The following is a 21,941-nucleotide window of genomic DNA, read 5'->3' on the forward strand; positions in this document are numbered from 1 at the left end:
CAAACATCTTATTTTGCAAAAGACGATAACATAGGACTGCATTTGAAATAGGAGAGAAAAGACCACAAGATCTTGTTCAATCAGGAAAATAAATATTCAGACCTTAAGATCTGGCATATACATATTCCTTTTCATTTCCAAAAAAATACAACAAAATAACCATAAGATTGCTTCGTCCCTGCCATTAGAATCATATTGCAGAAAATAAAAAAACATTCTTCTTTTATTACGTTGGAATGGAGAATCATGAAATGAACGTGGAGCAAGGAAAGGATCATGTTCTCAAAGTATTGCAGCATTAAGAGTTGCTGGTTGGTTGGGAATTGGGACAGTGGTGTTCTTTGTGAGGAAGAAATTGCTTATTCTGTATGTATCAGTTGGATTATTCTGTATGTCCCTTTCTATCCCTTTTGGTCCAGATGTAAAAGTTATTAATCTATGAGTACAAGCCTATCAAAACATACCAGCAGCTTCAAGTTATCACATTGAACTTGAAGCTTGAACCACATAGTTCAAGTTCACTAATTCAAATGTAGAGATCCAAATTCTGGTTAAAAGTTCAAGTTCGAGGTTCAAGAGTTCAAAAGTTCAAAGACTCGGCTGGTCCAATAATCCAGAATTGTTTTTTAGAGATCAGGTCAACAAATTATCATCTTGAACTTGAACTTTGAACCACATAATTCAAGTTCAACGTTCAAGTTCACTGGTTTGGAAGTGCAGCTGTGAGTTCAGATTCAAAATCCAAATGTGACTTAAGATCTCCAAACCATGAATGCAGTTCAAAATTGCAAGTTCAAAAGCTCAGTTATGACATACAAGTTCGGGTTCAATTTCAGTTCAAAAATTCAGGTTCGCAGGTTCAAATTGTCCATTTTTTAACGACAACAACTTGTAACAACAGATTTTATGACAGGAAAAATGAATTTCCATGCGAGGGGCATAATGTTTTTCTCCACTGTCGGATCTTCCCGATTTTTGGATATGTTGTCAAGAGGCAAGTTTACTTGAATTTCACCGGAGCGATCGGAAAAATATGATCACAGTAAAAGTTACGATCACCTAAGTAGAGGTCTATAAATAAAAAATGACTGTGAGCTGTAACTAGAAAAGTCATGCTTTACGATCACCTGAGTAGAGGTCTATAAATCAAAAATGACTGTGAGCTGCAACTAGAAAAGTCATGCTTTAAATTTTATTATCCCTTCTCATTGATATTTTATTGTAATGTTGTATTCTCAAAGGTTCTATATCAAATACTTAAAAGAAACTTTATAATAAAAAGAAAAATATAAAAGGGAATAAAAACCATCGGGAAGGATATGAATAATGGATGAAAAATTAATTATCGATCTTTCCAAGATTCAGTTATGAAACTGAATAGTGACCCGTAAAATGATTTATTGTCAAAGAAAGAGAGAAGGGTGGTTCTTTTACTTTTCTGAGAGTCTGGTGGCTGCAAAGGAGAGAGGAGAATACATTTTTCTGAGTGTCATTGTAATAGGGCAATGTAAAGAGATTGATATTTTATTTTCTGCAATCTGATTGTAAGGGCAGGCACAAAGTAATCTTATGGTTATTTTGTTATATTTTTTTGGAAATGAAAAGGTGTATATATATAAAAGGTCTGAATATTTATTTTCCTAATTGAACAAGATCTTGTGGTCTTTTCTCTTCTATTTCGAATAAGATGTTTGATTCTTTCTATTTCCTTTGTAATGTGAAGATTCGACAAGTGGTCGTGTGGCCGTCTGTTGATCTTTCTTCCATTGTCTCATTGAAAATCTGATAATCGCATTCATTCCATGTTGATGGATGAATCTTAAGTACTCCTTCGTGTCTTTTGGTTAAAGACATACCAAGTTCTTTCATTTGTTGTAAATCTGAAGAAGGGAGCCGAGCCTTCACGTCAAAACTCAGAGAGCATTTGCACATGCAATTGCAATGATTCAATTGTTAGTAATGTTTGTCTTCTCATTTGGGCATTCAAGGGTCGTTTATGAAGGTGTTTTCAAGAGGACAAATTTGTTTACTAACATCGATAATGAAGGCGTTATCTATTACGAAAACAATCTTCCATGCACAAACCAAGCATGTAGATTATGAATAGATAACCATTAAATATTAATAGACAATAATAGAAGCCATCTATTACCGTAATATCATCCCTTAATGATTAATCTATCCACAACACCAAACTGTCCTTTGAATTTGACAAACTTATTAGGACCAAGAAGCTTGGTGAGAATGTTTGCAGTTTGATCCGCTGTAGGAACATATTGCAAGTCTATTGTCCCGTCTTTAACCAATTATTGTATGTAGTGACAGTGAACATCCACATGCTTGGTTCATTCATGGAAGACTGGATTTCGCGCTAACTTGAGAACGCCTTCGTTATCAACAAACAAATTGGTTGGTCTTGTTGGTGACATTTACATATCCCCAAGCATCTGACGAAGCCAAACAACTTCACAGCCTGCCTTAATTGTCCTTCTGGAATCAACCTCTATAGAGGAGAGAAAAATTGCCTTCTGCTTCTTAATGGGTCCTTGTGATGACACCAGATCTCAAATTGAACACATATCAAGACGTTAACTTTTTATCATTAATAGAGTCTACCCAATGTGATCATTATGCAGTAATTGGTAAATATTTGCTTGATATTACCAAAGACCGAGAGGTCAATATATACAGAAGAATGCACGATGTTTCCTTTGGAAATGATTGTGAAGAATACAAACATTCTTTTCTAGCTAATAGAAAACTAATATTAAAATACATGCTAAATATGAGAAACATTCTAATATTTACAATAGATTACAAATAGATAACCATTAAATATTAATATACAATAATAGAAGCTATCTATTATCATAATATCCTTCCTTAATGGTTAATCTATCCACAATACCAAGCCGTCCTCTGAATTTGACAAACTTATCAGGACCAAGAGGCTTGGTGAGAATGTCTGTAGTCTGATCTGCTGTAGGAACACACTGCAAGTCTATTGTCCCGTGTTCATCCAGTTGTCGTATTCAGTGACAATGAACATCCACATGCTTGGTTGTTCATGGAAGATTGGATTCCGTGCTAACTTGATAACACGTTCGTTATCAACAAACAAAGTGGTCGATTCTATTGGTGACATCTGCATATCCCCAAGCATTTGATGAAGCCAAACTACTTCACAACCCGCCTTAACTGTCTCTCTATGTTTTACCTCTATAGAGTAGAGAGAAATTGCCTTCTGCTTCTTACTGGTCTCTGTGAGGAGACCGCATCCCAAATTGAACAAATATCCAGAAGTTGACTTTTTATCGTCAACAGAGCCTGCCCAGTCTGAATTTGTGAACCCATTGAGTTTAGGATTAGAACTTCGAGAGTAAAGAAGTCCATAATCTATAGTGCCCTTCACATAACGAGCATACGCTTTGCTGCCATCCAATGATCAACCTCGAGAGCTGTCCTAAAGCATGAGATGTAGTTGACTGTGAAGCTGATATTAGGCCTAGTAGCAGAGAGGTAGATGACGCTGCCTACTAGTTGTTTGTATGTAGTATCATCAACAAGAGGAGAATTAGACTTGGCTGATAGCTTGAGACCTTTCTCCATGGGTGTAGATGCAGGCTTGCAATCCTGCATATGGCATTAGTCTAACAGAGCCCTATGATATTTGGACCAAGAAATGAATATACTAGAAAATTGTTGCCAAGCCTCAACACCTAGGCAATAATGCATGAGCCCAAGGTCAGTCAAATAAAAAGAGTGGCATAAACTTAATTTGATTCCTTGAATCAAAGATGCCAAAGTGTCAATGATGATCAAATCATCCACATAGATGACCAGAAGGATGATGTCATTGTCAGCAGTCTTAATGTACAAATTTGAGTTTGAAGAACTCCTCTGGAAGCCTTGATCACTGAGGTACTTATCACTTTTCATCTAGCATGCCCTAGGGGCTTGCTTCAGACCATAGAGAGCTTTCACTAGTCTAAGAACTTGGTGTTCTTTGTCAGCAGCCTTGAAACCAGGAGGTTGTGTCATGTAGACTTCTAGTAGGTCACCATTCAGGAAAGCACTTTTGATGTCTTTCTAATGGACCTTCCAGCCAATATGTACTGCCATGGCTATGAATAATCTGATTGTGCTCATCTTTGTAGTAGGAGTAAAGGTCTCCTCATAGTCAATGCCATCAGGGTTGTATTTGATTTTGTAAACCCATTTGTAGCTAATGGGTTTCTTCCCTGGTGGAAGATCAGAAAGGACCCGAGTGTTATCTTCAACAGGCTCTGGTGTTAAGACGTCATGGCCTGTTCCCACTCTCGAATTCCTTTAGCCTCAGAATATGTTTGAGTTTCAAACACATTGTACATGTTGGGCATGAGAGCAAAGTTAACAAATTCTATAGGTTTTCTCTTTTTGTGAGCAATTCTCTCATCAATGCGCTCATTATCTTGAAGATCAACAAGTGTTTTTGTTCACCACTTAGGCCAGAGAGGAGGAATGACTAACATTAGTATTAGGAGATGCTCTTTGATTAGGTTCCTCATCAAAAGAATCTGGAATAAACTCAGGTGAAGCATCTGCAAATTTGGGTGATCCTGTAGGAGAAGTTGGAGGTGTCTGTATAGGGATCACTGGTATAATTGGAGCTTCTGGAGCTTCTAGAGCCCTCCCATCAGGTGGACCTAATGGAAGCCTAACTCCCAAATCATGACCCTTTATAGACTAGTTTGTTGGATCAGGAACATGAGAAACATGCATGAATGGTCCTCGCTGCTCATCAAAGACTACATGAGTGTACAGGAGATGAGATGTTTGAGTGTCGATAAAGCGATATGTTTTGTGAAGACTAATTTATCCAACAAGCATGAGTTTCTGACTCTTGGCATCCTATTTGGTGTGTGATGCATTAGGGATCCAGACAAAGTCAAGATAGCCAAAAACTTTCAAGTGATTGATTGTGGCCTTTCGATTTGGCTAGGCTTTTTCCAGAATCTTAGCTTTGACCCCCACTGTGGGTGATCGGTTCAAAAAATAAATTGGAATGTTAATTGCTTCTGCCCAAAACTTCTTCAGGACATGTTTGTGTTCAAGCATGGATAGAGCCATCTCGGTGATTGTTTTGCTCCTACGTACAACTACATTGTTCAGTTGTGGTGTGGGGGTGTGGTTAACTAGCATTTGATTCCATGAGTATCCAAGAAGCTAGAGAATTCATTAGACCAAAATTCCCTCCATTGTTTGACCTAAGAGTAATAATAGATTTTCCAGACTCTTTTTCAACTTAAGGTTTAAATTTCTGAAATACAGTAAATGCATCTGATTTCTTTTAAAGAAAATATACCTACATTTTTCTACTGAAATCATCAACAAACAATAGAAAATATTTGAACCCAAGAACAAAGGGAGTGGCCATAGGGCCACATATATCAACATGAACAAGTTGAAGTACTTGAGAAGCTTGCCATGAATCACCATTGGCGAAAGATGTGTGATGTTGCTTCCTAGCTTGGCATGTTGTTTCCTAGCCTGACATGCATCACAAACTCCAAGCTGTTGAGTCTGAATCTTTGGCAAACCGAGGACAAGCTCTTCTTGAGTAAGCGGAGAGAGATAATGCACATTTAAGTTTCCATGCTGTTGATGCCAATGTGTGCTGACAAAAGATCGTTGATTAATGTGAAGGTGACATCCAACTGTGGAGAGTGTCACAACAACTGACTGACTTAGAGTAGACTTAGTTCCATCCCTTGAACGTAGTGCACATGGAGGAAAATGAGATTCCTCCCAGTAGACTAAATTTGAATGCTGCCTTTGTCGACAATGGTGTACTGTTCTCCGCCACCAAAAATAACAAAATCTGGTAAAAGTTGGTATTCAATGAACCAATTTTTGTAGTGGGTGAAATGATAAGAGGCACCTGAGTCAATGTATCAGGGAGATGATTTCCCATGATTTGTAGGTTTAATAGCCATGAAGGCGTAAAAGGCAGATTCCGTCTGCTCGGTGTGCTCTACACTGTTCACTTTTGGTTATGAACTAAATTGCTTAAATTGGGCAACTAAACGTTTCCAACATTCAACCTTCATGCGAACATACTTGTTGCATTAGTTGGTTTGAATTTTCTTTTTCTTAGGGCCTTTTGATGCTGGAGCAGAGGACTTCTGCTGAGACTTGCCTTTATCCTTTTCAAAGGACTTAGCAACAAAGGCTTGCTTTGTGCAAATGGAGCTGGAATCGCTACTGAACTGTTGTTTCCATTGATAATGTTGAAGCAGAAGTGTGCAAAGATTTGTGAACTTCAGAGCAACACCAGTAGAAGTGATGTTGAGAGTCTTGATAAAATGCTCGTAGGCTTGGACAAACTTTTGAGGGTTATAACCACAATGTCCTCTTCCTCTATCTTGTGTCCAATGGCAAGCAACTGATCATAGATTTCCTAAATCCTAATTAGGTGTTCCTATAGTGATTCTCGCTCATCCATGATAAAGAAAATAGAGTGCTCTTGAGAAAGAAGGCTCTGCTTTTGTTTGCAGTTTCTTGAGATGCTCCCATATTGCGACAACTATTTTGCTGGATAGAATCTTAGGGAGCTGATCATCAGCTATGGATAATTTCAGAAGCATCACCACCTCGTAATTATTTAGAGCCCATGTATCTTGATCAGTACCAATTGTAGTTGGATGCTTTGTAACATGTAGTACAATTTGATCAACATTCTGATATTCAAAGATTGCTAATATCCGTTGCTTCCATGTGCCATAATTCTGACCTTTGAATTTTGAATTGTCCTTGAACAGAACATTGGTTAGAGATGCCATAACACGTTTTTCAGCGAAAAAGAGTGAAAATTTTTGAAGGCACGCATTTTTGAGGCAAACAAAGGAAGATCCATAAAAAATGAAGAGGTGCTTAGAAAAGCTTGATAAACCCAAAAAGAATTTGCTATCAGATTCTTTCAGGCACAAAAATCGAGGCACCTAGAAAAAATGGACGACAACCTAGTTGAGCTCTCAAAAAACCCATCGAGAATTTGCAAATTGTTTTTTGATCCGATACAAAAAATTAGGGTTCCAAAGTGAATAGACAGTAGACCGCCTAGAAGCCATTATTAAGTCCTAAGAATCACCAGAATCAACAAGTTTGAAAACACAATGATTCTCAAGACCAACTGCAACAACAAATTGAGTCTCCTTATCAGTGATGGTGCATTGATGTGAATTGAAGGTGACATCCAATCGTGGATTGTGTTGCAACAACTGTCCGACTAAGAGTAGATTTAGTTCCATCCGTAGAATGTAGTACACATTGAAGAAAAGGAGATTCCTCCCAATAGATTGAATTTAAAAGTTGCCCTTGCCGACAACAGTGTACTCTTCCCTTCCACCAAAAATAACTGAATCTGGAAAAGGTTGGTAGTAAGTGAACTTATTTCTGCGGTGGGTGAAATGACGAGAGGCCCTTGAGTCAATGTATCAGGCAGATGACTTCACATGATGTGTAGGTTTAAGACATGAAGGCCTAAAAGGTAGATTCTGTCTTCTCAGTGTGCTTTGCACTGTTTGCTTTTGGTTGTGAAGTAGATTGTTAAATTGAGCAACTAAACGTTTTCGATATTCAACCTTCATGCGACTGTACTTGTGGTAGCAGTTGCTTTGAGTGTTCTTTTTCTTGGAGCCTTTTGACGTTGGAGCAGAGGACTTCTGCTGAGAAGGCTGCTGTGAATGAGACTTGCCCTTATCCTTCTGAAAGGATTTAGCAACAAGGTCTTGCTTAGTAGACGTGGGGCTAGAATTGCTACCGAACTGTTGTTTCCACCGATCTTGTTGAAGCAGAAGTGTGCAAAGATCTGTGAACTTCAGATCAACACTAGTAGAAGTGATGTTGAGAGTCTCCATAAAATGCTCGTAGGCCTTTGGTAAACTTTTGAGAGTGATTACCAAATGTTCTCTTCATCTTGCATCCAATGGCAAGCAATCGATCATGGTTTTCCTAAATCATATTTAGGTATTCTTGGAGCGATTTAGACTCATCCATGACAGTAGAAAAATAGAGCGTTCTTAAGAATGAAGGCCATGCTTTTGTTTGAAGTCTCATAAAGTTTCTTGAGATGCTCCCATATCTTGGTAGCTGGCTTGCCAAATGGAATTTGAGGGAGCTGATCATCAACTACATATAATTTGAGAAGTATCACCGCCTCCCTATTATTCCGATCAAACGTATCCTAATCTGGATCGGTTGGCTTGAAAACCGATACACAAAAATTGAGGCAACTAGACAAAACAATCAACCACCCAGTTGAGCTCTTCAAAAGCGCACCAAGAATCTATAAATTCTTTTTGGATATGGTACATAAATTTGGGGTTTCGATAAAAAAGTACAAGACTCAAAAAAAGATTAAAAAATGGTAGATGTTGCAGGAAAAGTGGTGGATTTTGTGTGCAGATCAAACACAGAGGGTTTTAGAAATCTTGGGACGCCTCCAAACAAGTAGAAAATGACCATGAAATAGGTAAAAATGGCCAGCATTTTTGTAGGAAAATTGACCACAAGTTTGCTCAAAATTTCCCAAAAATTGACGCCTTAGACTTGAGAAAGGTGCACAAAATAGTCCCTTGGTTTAGGCATAAAAAATGACCAATAATGGTCGCGATTTTTGCAAGAAAAAACGACACACAAACTAGAGGGAAGACACCCAGTCTCTGAAAAAAATGCAGAAATCCTGGCTTGCGGGAGTAGATAGGTAGAAAAATATTTTTGAAAAAAAATGGCATTGATAATTTCAAAATGAAATTATTAATTTTATTGGATAGTTTTTTTTGTATTTGCTCTGACACCATATTACGGGAAGTAATTGGTAAAATACTTGCTTGTTATTAATAGTAATCAATAGATCAATATATACAAAAGAATAAATGATGTTTCCCTAGGAAACAATCATCAAGAATAAAAACACTATTCTACCTAACAGATAACTAACAGCTAACTAAATACTAGAAAGGTTCTAATATTTACATTAGATAACCATTAAATAGAAATAGAAACTATTTATTATCGTAATAGTTTTTTGGATAACATACACTATTATTGTTTACATCAATATATATAATTATCAATGCTACAACAATGTGATTATTATATTGGATGATTTAATTGCTTATGTGGATATGTGCAAATGTTTGGCTCCCATCTTGAAAGGAAGCCTGTGTGGTGTAAGCAAAGGGGGTTGCCTAGAAATAAAGAGAAACAACAAGAAACAAAATAAAGAACACTAAGACACAACAATTTATCCTAAGAAAACCCTCTAGCTTGAGGGGAAAAACCAAGCCGCATCAAAATAATCTCTTAAATTAAAAAATAGAGATCTGGGTACAATGGTTCTAACAAAAAAACCTAAAAATCATCACACAAAACAATGATATATATCTTTTATTGAGAGACTTTTCATATCCTAACCAAAAGTCTTCATTTTCCAAATGCTTTCTTCATATTTCCAAATGAATATCTCTTCACACGTGTTTCTTCATACCCTCAAATGCATCGTTCCTCATATTTCTGAATGCGAGTATATGAAAGGGCACCATGTAGGTAATCAGGATGTTTCTTGCAGCTACATCATCAATGCAAGCTCTTAGTAAAGGAGTTATCATTTGCAAGTTTCGTGTAATCATGACAAACGCAATGGCTACAACCTTGTGTGTCAACAACAAAACTTTATCATAGATTGTCATAACATGATATAGTCATCTCAACATTATGTTCACCATGGCTGCTCCTAGAGGGCGAAGGAACACAAGAGCTAAGTCGTAGAGTCTCACAGATGACTTTCATCATGGCTACCACCATGGCTACTCCGTGAGGGTAGAAGAAGGGCTTTCACCTCGAACTTCTTTCATAGAGAAGAATGCATTAACAAGGGGTTTCACCTCAAACTTCTCCCTCACGGAGAAGAATTCATTAATAGGGAATTGTACCTCAAACTAATCCCTCATTGTGTAGAATTCATTGACAAGGGTTTGCACCTCAAACTTCTCCCTCACAGAGAAGAACTCGTTATCAAGGGATTGCACCTTGAACTTCTCCCTCGTAGAAGAGAACTCATTAACAAAGATTGCATCGCGAATTTCACCCTCACGGAGGAGAACTCATTAACAAGTGATTGCATCTCTAACTTATCCCATAGAAAAGAACTCTTGAACAACATATAGAAGAATAACCGAAGCTGAGACTTTTTCTCAATGGAGACTCCCTCTCAACAAGGGCAGCATTCTCACTGCTTAGATTATTACAATAAGTTACAGTTGACTCCAATGACCAACAAGGAGGTTTTGAAGTCAGATTGCTTCATGTGCTTGCTGATCTTGAAGCTTTGAACTAATGATTTGAATTCTCACTATTTAACTATTGAAGCTTTGAACTAATGATTTGAATTCTCGCTATTTAACTAACTCTAAGTGCAATCTCTCATCATCCTTATGCTTTTCGATCCATCATAGGAAACATTTTAGAAAGATTAGTAATGGACCCAACTTATGTCTTGAAGAGAAATAGATAGATTAATGGTAGAAGCATACATTATTCACTGTTCACCGTATTATTGCAAGAATTAACTACACAAAATTCATAGTTAATATTCAAAGGTATAATAAAAAAATACTTATTGTAGTCAAAGAATACCACCCTCTAGACGATACTTGAATTTTGGACTTGTCCTCTTGAGGATTAGAGAGCAAAGATTCTTCCTTGACAACTCCAGATTTGACCAAGAAAACCGAGCATCATCTCATCTGCACTGGGGCACTCACAATGCTGCCACATGCACATGTGTGAAACTCAAGACACAATGCGACACCATATCAAGAGTTCACACATCCGCTTGCCATTACACATTGTGCTTTGTTGTAAAAGCCACACAGTTATCATAATAGTCCTGATGCTTTAGCAAGATTCAATAAATTTTGAAAAATAATGATAAACAATTACCACACAACCTCTGCCAGCAAGCACGGGAAACTCAAAGGCACAAAATACAAGTAGATGAGATCATCCGGCCCCACCTTGAAGAAGAAATACATTGTAACCAAAATAGAGTCTCCAATGTATAGACTGTCTTTTTGTGTTCTGAAAACAAGGTTCAAGAGTTACAAATTGCTTCCAATAACCAAACAATGCATGAACACCAAGTAATATTACAATGGTCAGTGATGGTTACAGAGAGTGCCAAATTATCCCTTTAAGACCACCACAATGAAGTGAAGACTGTGGGTGACAAAAATGTTGGCCCTTGATTTGATGAAAGATATTGAGAATCTGGACAATCCTTTGCAGACGAAGAGAATGTCACTCTTGAATCAAAACACAGTAGTCCATATGTAGTGTTGTCTCCAAATCAATCCCAACCTTCCTTATTGTAGGTTTTTCATTTTACTCCTCTATAACATAGAATGTGACTATGTTTGTGAAGATCTTGGCTACCTCTCTTTTCTTTGGCCGTTGTCTGCCCTTCTTTTCCTCTTTTATGAGTTGCACAACAACTGGATTGGATTGCACCTGATTTTCAAAGCTATAGTTTCTGATTAATATCTGAAATTGGCTGAAATTGAAGAAGTCTCCTTGAGAAAATTAAAACTCCACTCATTCATAAATGGTATTATTCTACCCAGATGATGATATCCAAATACAAAACAATATTCATCATGATAAACAACACATACAGACTGCCTTCAAAAATACTCATTACAATCTGCAATAGATACTTAAACTAATAAATGAGAGAAACTCCCTTATTTTTTGTTATTTAAACACATGTCTCTTCACATGTATCTTCATACACTAAAACTCATGTTTCTTCATATTTCCAAACAGACGTCTCTTCATACACTAAAACTCAGATTTCTTCATATTTCCAAATGCAAGTATATGAAATAGCACCATGAAGGTAATTAGGATACCACCTACATTTACAAACATCAACAATGCTCATATACATCAATATATATATATATATATAATTATCAGTGCTACAATTATGTGATTGTTATCATGGATGATTAAATTGCTCATGTGGATGAGTGCAACTGTTTGGATCCCATCTTGAAAGGAAGGTCGTGAGGTGTAAGCAAAAGGGGTTGCCAAAACTATCAGCTATCCTAGAATGGACTAGACGGTCTTTATGCTGAAGTGATAAGGAACTCATTTATGATGTACCTCCAACTCCGGAAAGTGGAGTGTGTTTTCTGGAAGATGAAGCAGGATCTACAATACATGTACGAGCTGCCAAATGAGAGGGTTGTGGTGGACATTACCTCCTGAACTTGGTGTAGAAATAGCTTTGGGCAGACCCATAATATCTCTCCTTCGAAACTCTAATATGTTTGTGGAATTTTATCGATAATCCAGAAATGTGATACGATGCCTAATCCTATATATGTGTATATGAATATTTGTATATATTGCTTTGGTTGTATAATTCAAATTTTTAGTTGCTTTATCACATGGATGTAAACCTGACTCTAATTTGTTGCACTGGTGGTGCTAGGGCAAATTAGGAAAAAAGCATCACATAAATGGATAAATCCAACTCTTTGCCCCTCTTGAGAAATCCCCATGGAATGATCAAAATCACCTTTGACAGTATTAAACTTTCAATGTGTATCTGTTTTTCTAATTCATTAATGACTACTTCAGTAGACAAAGGGAATGATAAGCAGTGGGGTTAGTCACGAGAAGGTCCAACATCATGATGTTTAAGAATGTCATGCAGAAGAATGAGTAAATTTAAATTACAAATCATAATCTTTGAACTTGTTTGAATATCATTGTCAAGTTGTAAACCATCAATGCTAAGAATGAGAGTGGATGCGATCATCAATACTTGGATCTAGGAGAATACATTACACAAGTTACTATAGTATTTGTCATTGCCTTGTGATGGAGACATCTAAATCTTGCTTGGATTCTTTCAATAAGCACAAGAGCACAAAATGATTTATTAATGCATGTTTGAGGATGAAATCGCACGTGGAAGATTCTACTTTATATGATCTACTCCTTAGTTTGCAACGTCTTCTTGGCAAGCCTTACTTGTATTGGTAAGATGCTATTTACAGAGCCAAGCCGCAATATTGATCTGTCAAGTTTGATAATTGTATCTTCTTTTCTATCACAAACAAAGTGTCTGTGGCACTCATGGTTTGCATAGTTAGTACACACTTGTAACTCACTATTTTTGTAAGGTAATGACAGTAGCCTGAAGTTTCAGTACAACAAGAAAACAGTGTCTTGATGGAGGCTAAAATATTTTACATTTTTCCTTATCATTAAGTTCCTTATCATGCTTGTGTGATTGTTTTTGTGCTGAAGATATGGTTTGTAGCGTCTTTTCATTGATAACCTTGTCCCTAACAAGATCATTCTGAAAAGTGGGTATTCCCTAACTTGCATTAGTTTGATGTTTTGGACCAGCACTCAAATTCACTATATTTCAGCAAGATCTATCTCAAGTCTAGTTACCTCCAAGTTCTAGTGGATATCAGGGTTATTTGGAAGGTTGCATTAGAGACAAAGGTTGGTAATGCTTTTTGGCTTGATCAAGGCACATGCAACCTTCACGTGGCTCATGATGATATTGTGAGTTGTGACCCTTCACCAAAACTTATATCTGTTTCTAGTTGATCAACATACTCATTTATAGCTTGTTACACTCTTTGTAATTGTGGATCCTTGTCATGAATTGCTTGTTTCGTTCGGTCGAGTATGTTGTCAAAAGTTTCATTAATCTTTCCAAGACTATGATAGTTTTTATCCACATGCTTGATTACCCCCCAAACAAGTGATATGATAGAACAAATATGTTTGCAAGCATCCTTTAAATATCATAAGACGACATTAACATAATAAATTTGGTTAAAAAATAAAACGTGCAAACAAATTAAATACAAATTTATTAACTGATATTGGACCACCAAGTGTCATCAAGTACTCTGTGTCACCTTGGAAGGAGCTGAAATGAAATTAAGAGGACGCTTCATGCCTTTTACAAAATACCATCAGAAAAAGTTTTGATTTTTGATTCTTTCAATTCCATGAGGATAACAGTAAATAACCACAGAATAAGGGCAGGTGGACCAGCCTGCTTTTCTGATTTTTTGAATTGGTGTCTCTAGGAGTAATTGATTTGTTTATATTTTTTTGTTTGTTTCCAGATCATATTTATTGATCGCCATTATTGTTCATGTGATATCTGGGTTTAGATATTGAATTCTTTTGACCATAATAGGTTCAAACGGATACAAGTCCCAAGGACCGCATTTTCCATTTTTTTTTATGTTTTGTGAAATCATTTCCAGTGGGTTTTAAATTTTTAAAAAGATTTATTGGAGGGCTTCTATTGGTAAAATATAGTTTTTATAAGTTTTTAATTGGATGTGAGATATTCTGGAAATTGGGTGAACAAAACTTTGTGAGGTAGATTTCCATTTCAGGAAGAACAATAATGTTATCCTCCATGGGAGGTTTGTTGATGGCCATACTCCATAACCTATCTTAATCATGATAGAACTCTAGAGCTCGACTCGCTTTCATAGCAATGTAATATTCAAGAATAGTTTCTCTTTTTAATGTATATGCAGGGTAAGCAGAAAATGGTTTGTATCAGAAGTGCAGAGCATACACCACTAGTTCTTTGGTATCCTAATATAGTTGTAGTTACAAACTAGGGATGATTAAATAAGGCTTTAAAATCCTCAGTGAAATTTCTTCAATTCTGATCTGCCCACTAAAGTAAAAGCTTCGAATTTAAAAACAGCTGTATATTTACTCTCTATAAAACTAATAAAGAAGCCATAGTCCATCTTCGTATCCTAAATGGCCTTATAATTTCCCCTTTCTACAATCTGCATATTGAAGTACAGTTTTTATGTGGCAACTTATATGGTCTTTTTATCCGTATTCTAGCGAAGTTGATGCAGCCTTCTTGTATGTCGAGTTTAGTTATAAATATTTTGTTGCTTTCTGTTTTGATCATTAATTATTTTCTTTTCACTTGTAGTATTGATGCTGATTATTATGCTGATATTTTCAATTCAATGCAGGCGATGTAGGTTCCTTGGGTTGGTGGGACTTATTTATAAACTATGGGTATGCTTTCAGTCCACTGTCTGTTCCTTTGCTGAGACACAAGCCTTGGACTTGTTAATATGATTTTTTAATTGCTGTTTTTAAATTGGTTTTGTTTCTGGACGATAGAATTGCGGAATGCTTTGCTTTTCTTGTGTGTACAAAGTGGTCCAATCCTTGCATCCATAGAGAGCATCAGTCCGGAGGAGCAAGCACATCCTCTATAAACAGGCAAGCTTCTTCCAGAGAAAACCACTATGAGGATGGCATTTGTGGGTTGCAGAACATTGGAGGACATATTATGAAAATTCCCGTGGTCATTTTTCAGATACTTCTCTGCATGCGTTTAGAGGTTAGATTTAGCATGTTGTGTATTTCCAATGATTAATGATCAAATGGTTTCCAGGACATGCATTGTTTTCTGATAGCATTAGAGATTGGCATTATCTTTATCTTCATTAAGTTTCCCATGATTCCAACAAGGTCACTTTGCAAGCTAATTGTATACCAATTTTTTAAAGGTCCCTGACCCTTTAAATTATTTTGCCTCAGGGTACACCCAAGACTGCTCGGCATATTCCTGCCCATGTAATCTTCATTCCGCTTTTCCTTGTCCAAGGTGTGGCTGTCCTATTTTCTCTGTCACGCTTTGTAGAAAAAATTGTACTTTTGCTACGCAGCGGGAACAATACAGCATTGGCTTTTAGAATGTTTGCAAAGTTCCGTGATTGTTTTGGCTTTCTGCATCATGGATCCAGGTAAAAAGCAATTTCTATGGACATGCCATTTCTATCCACATATTCACACACTTACTGAAGCAAGGACTTGACATTGATTGCAAGATGTGGTTCAATCATCAATGTGTGGGATATTCACAGTTCAGTGGTGGCTGCAGGCTTTTGGGCTGGTGGTGCATCGATGAAGGTAGCAGAGAGGAGCAAGCTCGGCTTTTGCATGCCCAAAGCTCTGGGTGAGTTATAATGGAGTTAAATCAGCATTTTTTCGTTTTTGGAGGTAAATTTTGTTTTATGGTTGCTCTTCAGGCTTTAAACAACCTCCTTGACATAGGAGATATCAATATCGCCTTTGACATTCTTCCTAGATGTTAAACATCCTTGTACTCTCGCATAGGGGATAAACTGTTTTGTTGGTTGTGTTTACAACTTGCGATCTGGATATTTTTGCTTCATTACGTGTTTTAAGCTGCGTTTGCATGTCCCTCATTTATGTACACACGACCTGTTCCTCATGTCATGCATATATACTTATAAATCTTATCTGTAGCACTAAGAGGTGTGGGTATGAGTTTAAGGATAGGAATGTGGAAGCCAGTTCCATAAATAAGGGATCTGTAAATATATCTTGACTGTTATTAACATCACCATCATAGATGAAAATGATTATGATACTCTTAGCCACTCACTATTATTTGATAGTCAATCATTTTAGCTAAATTTCCAAATTTGCATTTTGTCATTATCTTGTGCTTCTTTTCATCAAAATCATATAGATATTTCTTGCACACTTTCCTTCATTTCAATCATTGTGCCATTTGAATGAGTAATGATGGCTTGGTTGGGGTCGGTTGACCTGTACATGGATGGGGTATTTCAGTTTATTTGCTTTTGATATAGCAAGAGATATGCCTTGAGATGTTCCTTGAATGTCATGTCTTTTGGATTAAGCCCTATTGTGATATTTTCAAATTTTCATATATTTCACACCCATATAATGAAGTCTCTACGAGCCAAAATGACAAATGTGGCAAATAAAAAATTGATTTAGACTTTCCACAGAAAGACTGAAGAATAAGTAATAGGTGATATCCTTGTTTTGAAATAAGATTTAAATAAAAAATGATAAAAAATGATAGAGAAATAAATTAGTTATAACAATAATAGATAAGTCGTCTATTATTAGTTAATGGTTATTTATTGTAAATATCTAATTAGCTTCAGTTTGCTTTCGTTTTTTGCTTTCTCTAGAATAGAATGTTTCTATTCTTTATGATTGTTTCCTAAGGAAACATCGTTTTATTCTTTTGTATAGACTAGCCATCTGGTCTCTATTAATAGCAAGCAAGTATTTACCAATTACTTGCGTAATATGGTGGTATCAGAGCTAATACTTAAATTTTTCTTGAAATTATTTGTTTAAATTTTTTCAAAATTTTTTCAGTTAATTTCTCTAAAACCTGGATAGGATTTTCTGCCTGGAGAAATTTGAATCAGCCTAAAATCACGAATTTGGGTTTGAAGCCTATTTGCAAATTGTGTATTGGAAAAGTCGCAAGTTTGTTCTCTCCAAATCACGATTTTTTCCTTGCAATTCGTGACTGGAAAATCACATCTATCTGCAAATCGTGGTTGTTTTTTACTTGCTCACAACTGGTTGAAATTGTGCCTTCACCCTGCAACCCGTGTTTGATATCTTTTGTAGCTCGTGTTTGGCTTAAATCTTCAAATCGTGTCTGCAAATTGGATTTGTTTTGCAGCTGTTCTCCCCACATTCGTGCATCTTTTTTGAAGTATTTCTAGGTCAAATTGCCATTTTTCAAAGGCCAATCTCAACTCCCCAGTCTCATCTCTACCTGCAAATCATGGTTTGTGCAAAAATTGACCATTTGTCAGCACTCAAAACCTTCATTGGCTGCTGGCTAGGGTTTTGCTTGAAACCCTAATTTTTGGGCTTCAAATTTTTTGGGTTAAAGATTCTTGGTGGGTTTTTCGAGAGCTTAATTGGGTTGTTCGTTTTTCTGGGTGCCTCGATTTTTGTGCCTCAATTTTTGAGCCGGTGGATCTAGAAACCGATAGCATATTCCTTTTAGATTTTTCAAGCTCTCTTCTGGGTCACTCTCCAATTTTTTTGGGTCTTCCGTATTTTTTTCTCGAAGAACGAGCCTTTATAGATCTTCTCAGATTTCATTGGAAAACGTGCTATGGCATCTCTTACAAACATTCTGCTCGAGCATAACTCCAAATTCAATGGTTGAAATTATGGCACCTGGAAGTAGCGGATCATTGCAATTTTTGAATATCAGAACATCGATCAACTTGTTCTGGGTGTTACGAAGCGTCTGACTTCTCCGAGTCTTGATCAAGATACATGGGATCTGAATAATCGAGAGGCAGTGTTGGTTCTCAAATTATCGGTGGCTGATGATCAGCTTTCTTAGATTCCATTCAGCAAAATAGCTGCCGAGATCTGGACACAACTCAAAAGTATTCATGAGACTTTTGACAAAAGCAGAGCCTTCTTTCTGAAAAACACTTTGTTTTCTATTGTCATGGATGAGTGCACTTCGCTCCAGGCACACCTGAATTGGATTCAGAAAATCCGTGATCAATTACTTGTCATCGGTCGCCAGATGGAGGAAGAGGATATTGTGGTTATCACTCTTCCAAAATCCTACGAGCATTTTATCAAAACTCTCAACATCACATCTTCTAGTGTTGATTTGAAGTTCACTGATCTCTGCACCCTGTTGCTTCAGCAAGATTGGTGGAAATAACAGTTCGGTAGTAGCTCCAGTTCCATTTCCATAGAGCAAGCCTTTGCTGCGAAAACCTTTTAGAAGGATAAAGGCAAGTTTCAACAGCCATCTCAGCAGAAGTCATCTGCTCCAGCATCAGATGGTTCCCAAAAGAACATTCAATGCAACTACTGCCACAAGTTTGGAAACATGAAGGATGAATGTCAGAAATGCTTAGCTGCATAGTCTAAGCAATCAGGTTCACAACCCAAAGCGAACAGTGCAGAGCACACTTAGCAGGCGAAATCTGCCTTTTATGCCTTCATGGCTAAAAGACTTGCAGATCATGTGAAGTCGTCTGCCTGGTACATTGATTTAGGTGCCTCTCGTCATTTCACTCACCGCAGAGACTAGTTTTCTGACTACTAGCCATGTTTAGACTCTGTTATTTTTGGTGGTGGAGAAGAGTACACGGTTGTTGATAAAGGCAACATTTAGATTTAGTCTGTTGGGAGGAATCTCATATTCCTTGATGTGTACTGTGTTCCAGGGATGAAACTAAATCTACTCTCAGTCAGTCAATTGCTGCGAGATTCTCCACACTTGGCAGTCACCTTCAGTTCACATCAGTGCACCATCACTGATCAGGCGACTAAGTCTACTGTTGTAGTGGGCCTTGAGGATCATGGTCTTTTTAGACTTTCTTATTCTAGTGATTCTCAGGACTTAGCTATGGCTGCTCGGTGGTCTTTTGTAAGCACACTTTGACATCAACGATATGGGCACTTAAATGTGCATTATCTCTCACAGCTTGCCCGGGATGAGCTTTTTCTTGGATTGCTAGAGACCTAGACTCAACAGCTTGGAGTTTGTGACGCATGTCAGGTTGGGAAGCAACATTGCACACCTTTTATCAGTGGCGACTCATGGCGAGCTTCTTAGGTACTTCAGCTTGTACATTGCCGATACCTGCGGCCCTATGGCCACTCTTGTTCTTGGGTCTAGGTATTTTCTGTTGTTTGTTGATGATTTTAGTAGAAAAATGTGGGGGTGTATTTCCTTAGAAAGAAATTAGATGCATTTCCTTAATTTTAGAAGTTTAAACCTTTAGTTGAAAAAGAGTCTAGGAAATCTATTATTACTCTTAGATTAGATAGTGTGGGGAATTTTGTTCTAATGTTTTTTCCAGCTTCTTGGATACACATGGCATCAAACACAAATTAACTACACCCCACATGGCACAACAAAACAATGTAGTTGAATGTCGGAACAGGATAATCACCGAGATGGCTTGATCCATGTTTGAACACAGACATGTTCCGAAGAAGTTTTGGGCAGAAGCAGTTAACACTGCAATTTATCTGTTGAATTGGTCACCCACAATGGCTGTCAAAGGTAAAAATTAGGAAGAGGCCTGGTTAGGTCGCAAGCCCAGAATCAGTCACCTAAAGGTTTTTGGGTCCCTTGCTTTTGTTTGGATCCCCGATGTTTCACGCACCAAGTTGGATGCCAAGAGTCAGAAACTCATGCTTGCTGGATATAGCAGTATTCACAAAGCCTACCGCCTGATCAATGTTGAGACATCTTGTCTCATCTATAGTCGAGATGTAGTCTTTGATGAGCAGCGAGGACTATTCATGCATGTTTCTCCTGTTCTTGATCCAACATACCAGCCTGTGATGGCTCATTATTTGGGAGTTCGGCTTTCGTTAGGTCCACCTAATGGGAGGGCTCCAGTAGCTCCTGTAGCTCCAGTTATTCTATTGATTCCTATACAGACACCTCCGGCTTCTCCTGCAGGATCACCTCGATTTGTAGATGCTTCACCTGAGTTTGATCCAAATTCTTCTGATGAGGATCTTGTAGATCAAGCATCTCCTAGTACCAATGTTAGTCATTCTCCTATCCGGCCTAAGTGGTGGGCTAAGACACTTGCTGATCTTCGTGATGATGAGCTCATTGATGGGAGAACTACTCGGAAAAAGAGCAAAGCTATAGATTTTGTTAACTTTTCTCTCATGGCCAACATTCACAGTGTGTTTGAACCTCAAACATATTCCGAGGCTAAAGGAATTCCAGAGTGGGAACATGCCATGACATTTGAACACCAAACCCTGTTGAAGTACAAAGCTCGATTAGTGGCGAAGGGCTTTTCTCAGCGTCAGGGCATTGATTATGAGGAGACCTTTGCTCCTACTACAAAGATGAGCACCATTAGATTAGTCCTAGCTATGGCAGCACAGTTTGGCTGGAAGGTTCATCAGATGGACGTCAAGAGTGCTTTCCCAAATGGTGATCTCCATGAAGAGGTCTACATAACGCAACCTCCTGGTTTCAAGGTTGCTGGTAAAGACCATCAGGTACCTCAGTGATCAAGGCTTCAAGAGGAGTTCTTCAGACTCAAGACTACTGACAGTGACATCATCCTTTTGGTTATTTATGTGGATGATCTGATCATCACTGGTAGTTCGGCATCTTTGATTCAAGGAATCAAATAGAATTTATGCCAGTTTTTTGATATGACTGACCTTGGGCTCATGCATTATTGCCTAGGTGTTGAAATTTGGCAACAATCTTCTGGTATATTCATCTCTCAATGCAAATATGCCAGGGCCTTGTTAGACAAATTTTGTATGGAGGATTGTAAACCTACATCTACACCTATGGAGAAAGGTCTCAAGTTATCAACAAAGTCTGATTCTCTTTCTGTTGATGATACTACATACAGGCAACTAGTAGGCAGCCTCATCTACCTCTCTGCTACTAGGCCTGATATTAGCTTCGCAATTAGCTATATTTCATGCTTTATGATAGCTCCTAAGGCTGATCATTGGATGGCAGCAAGCATGTGCTTCGTTATGTAAAGGGCACTTCAGATTATGGACTTATGTACTCTCGAAGTTCTAATCCTAAACTCAGTGGGTTCACAGATTTAGATTGGAAGTCAACATCTGTATATGTGTTCAGTTTGGGATCCGGTGCAATTACATGGACCAGTAAGAAGCAGCCGGTAGTTTCTCTCTCCTCTATAGAGGCCGAATACAGAGGGATTGTTAAGGCAGGATGTGAAGCTGTTTGGCTTCGTTGGATGCTTGGGGATATGTAGATGTCACCAGCATGACCAACTACTCTATTTGTTGATAACGAAGGCATTATCAAGTTAGCGCAAAATTCAGTCTTCCATGAACGAACCAGGCATGTGGATGTTCACTGTCATTACATATGACAACTGGTCGAAGACGAGACTATAGATTTATAGTATGTGCCTACCACAAATCAGATTGCAGACATTCTCACCAAGCCTCTTGGTCCTGATAATTATGTCAAATTCAGAGGACAGTGGTGTTCTAGA

At 37.6% G+C, this 21,941-nt stretch overlaps 1 protein-coding gene across 1 annotated transcript in view; it reads left to right on the plus strand.

Moving 5' to 3' along the window:
• Nucleotides 1–21,941, plus strand: part of LOC149537264 (uncharacterized) — a 114,098-nt gene that overhangs the window by 49,555 nt on the left and 42,602 nt on the right. Inside the window, exons 7-10 of the mRNA XM_089807602.1 lie at nt 15,093–15,138; nt 15,247–15,469; nt 15,670–15,875; nt 16,013–16,087. Coding sequence (XP_089663728.1) covers nt 15,093–15,138; nt 15,247–15,469; nt 15,670–15,875; nt 16,013–16,087 — 550 coding nt within the window. The remainder of the gene's footprint in view (nt 1–15,092; nt 15,139–15,246; nt 15,470–15,669; nt 15,876–16,012; nt 16,088–21,941) is intronic.

Source organism: Cupressus sempervirens, chromosome 10 (assembly GCF_028749045.1).
Source record: "Cupressus sempervirens isolate cs-2001-9-10 chromosome 10, ASM2874904v1, whole genome shotgun sequence".
Taxonomy (NCBI): domain Eukaryota; kingdom Viridiplantae; phylum Streptophyta; class Pinopsida; order Cupressales; family Cupressaceae; genus Cupressus; species Cupressus sempervirens.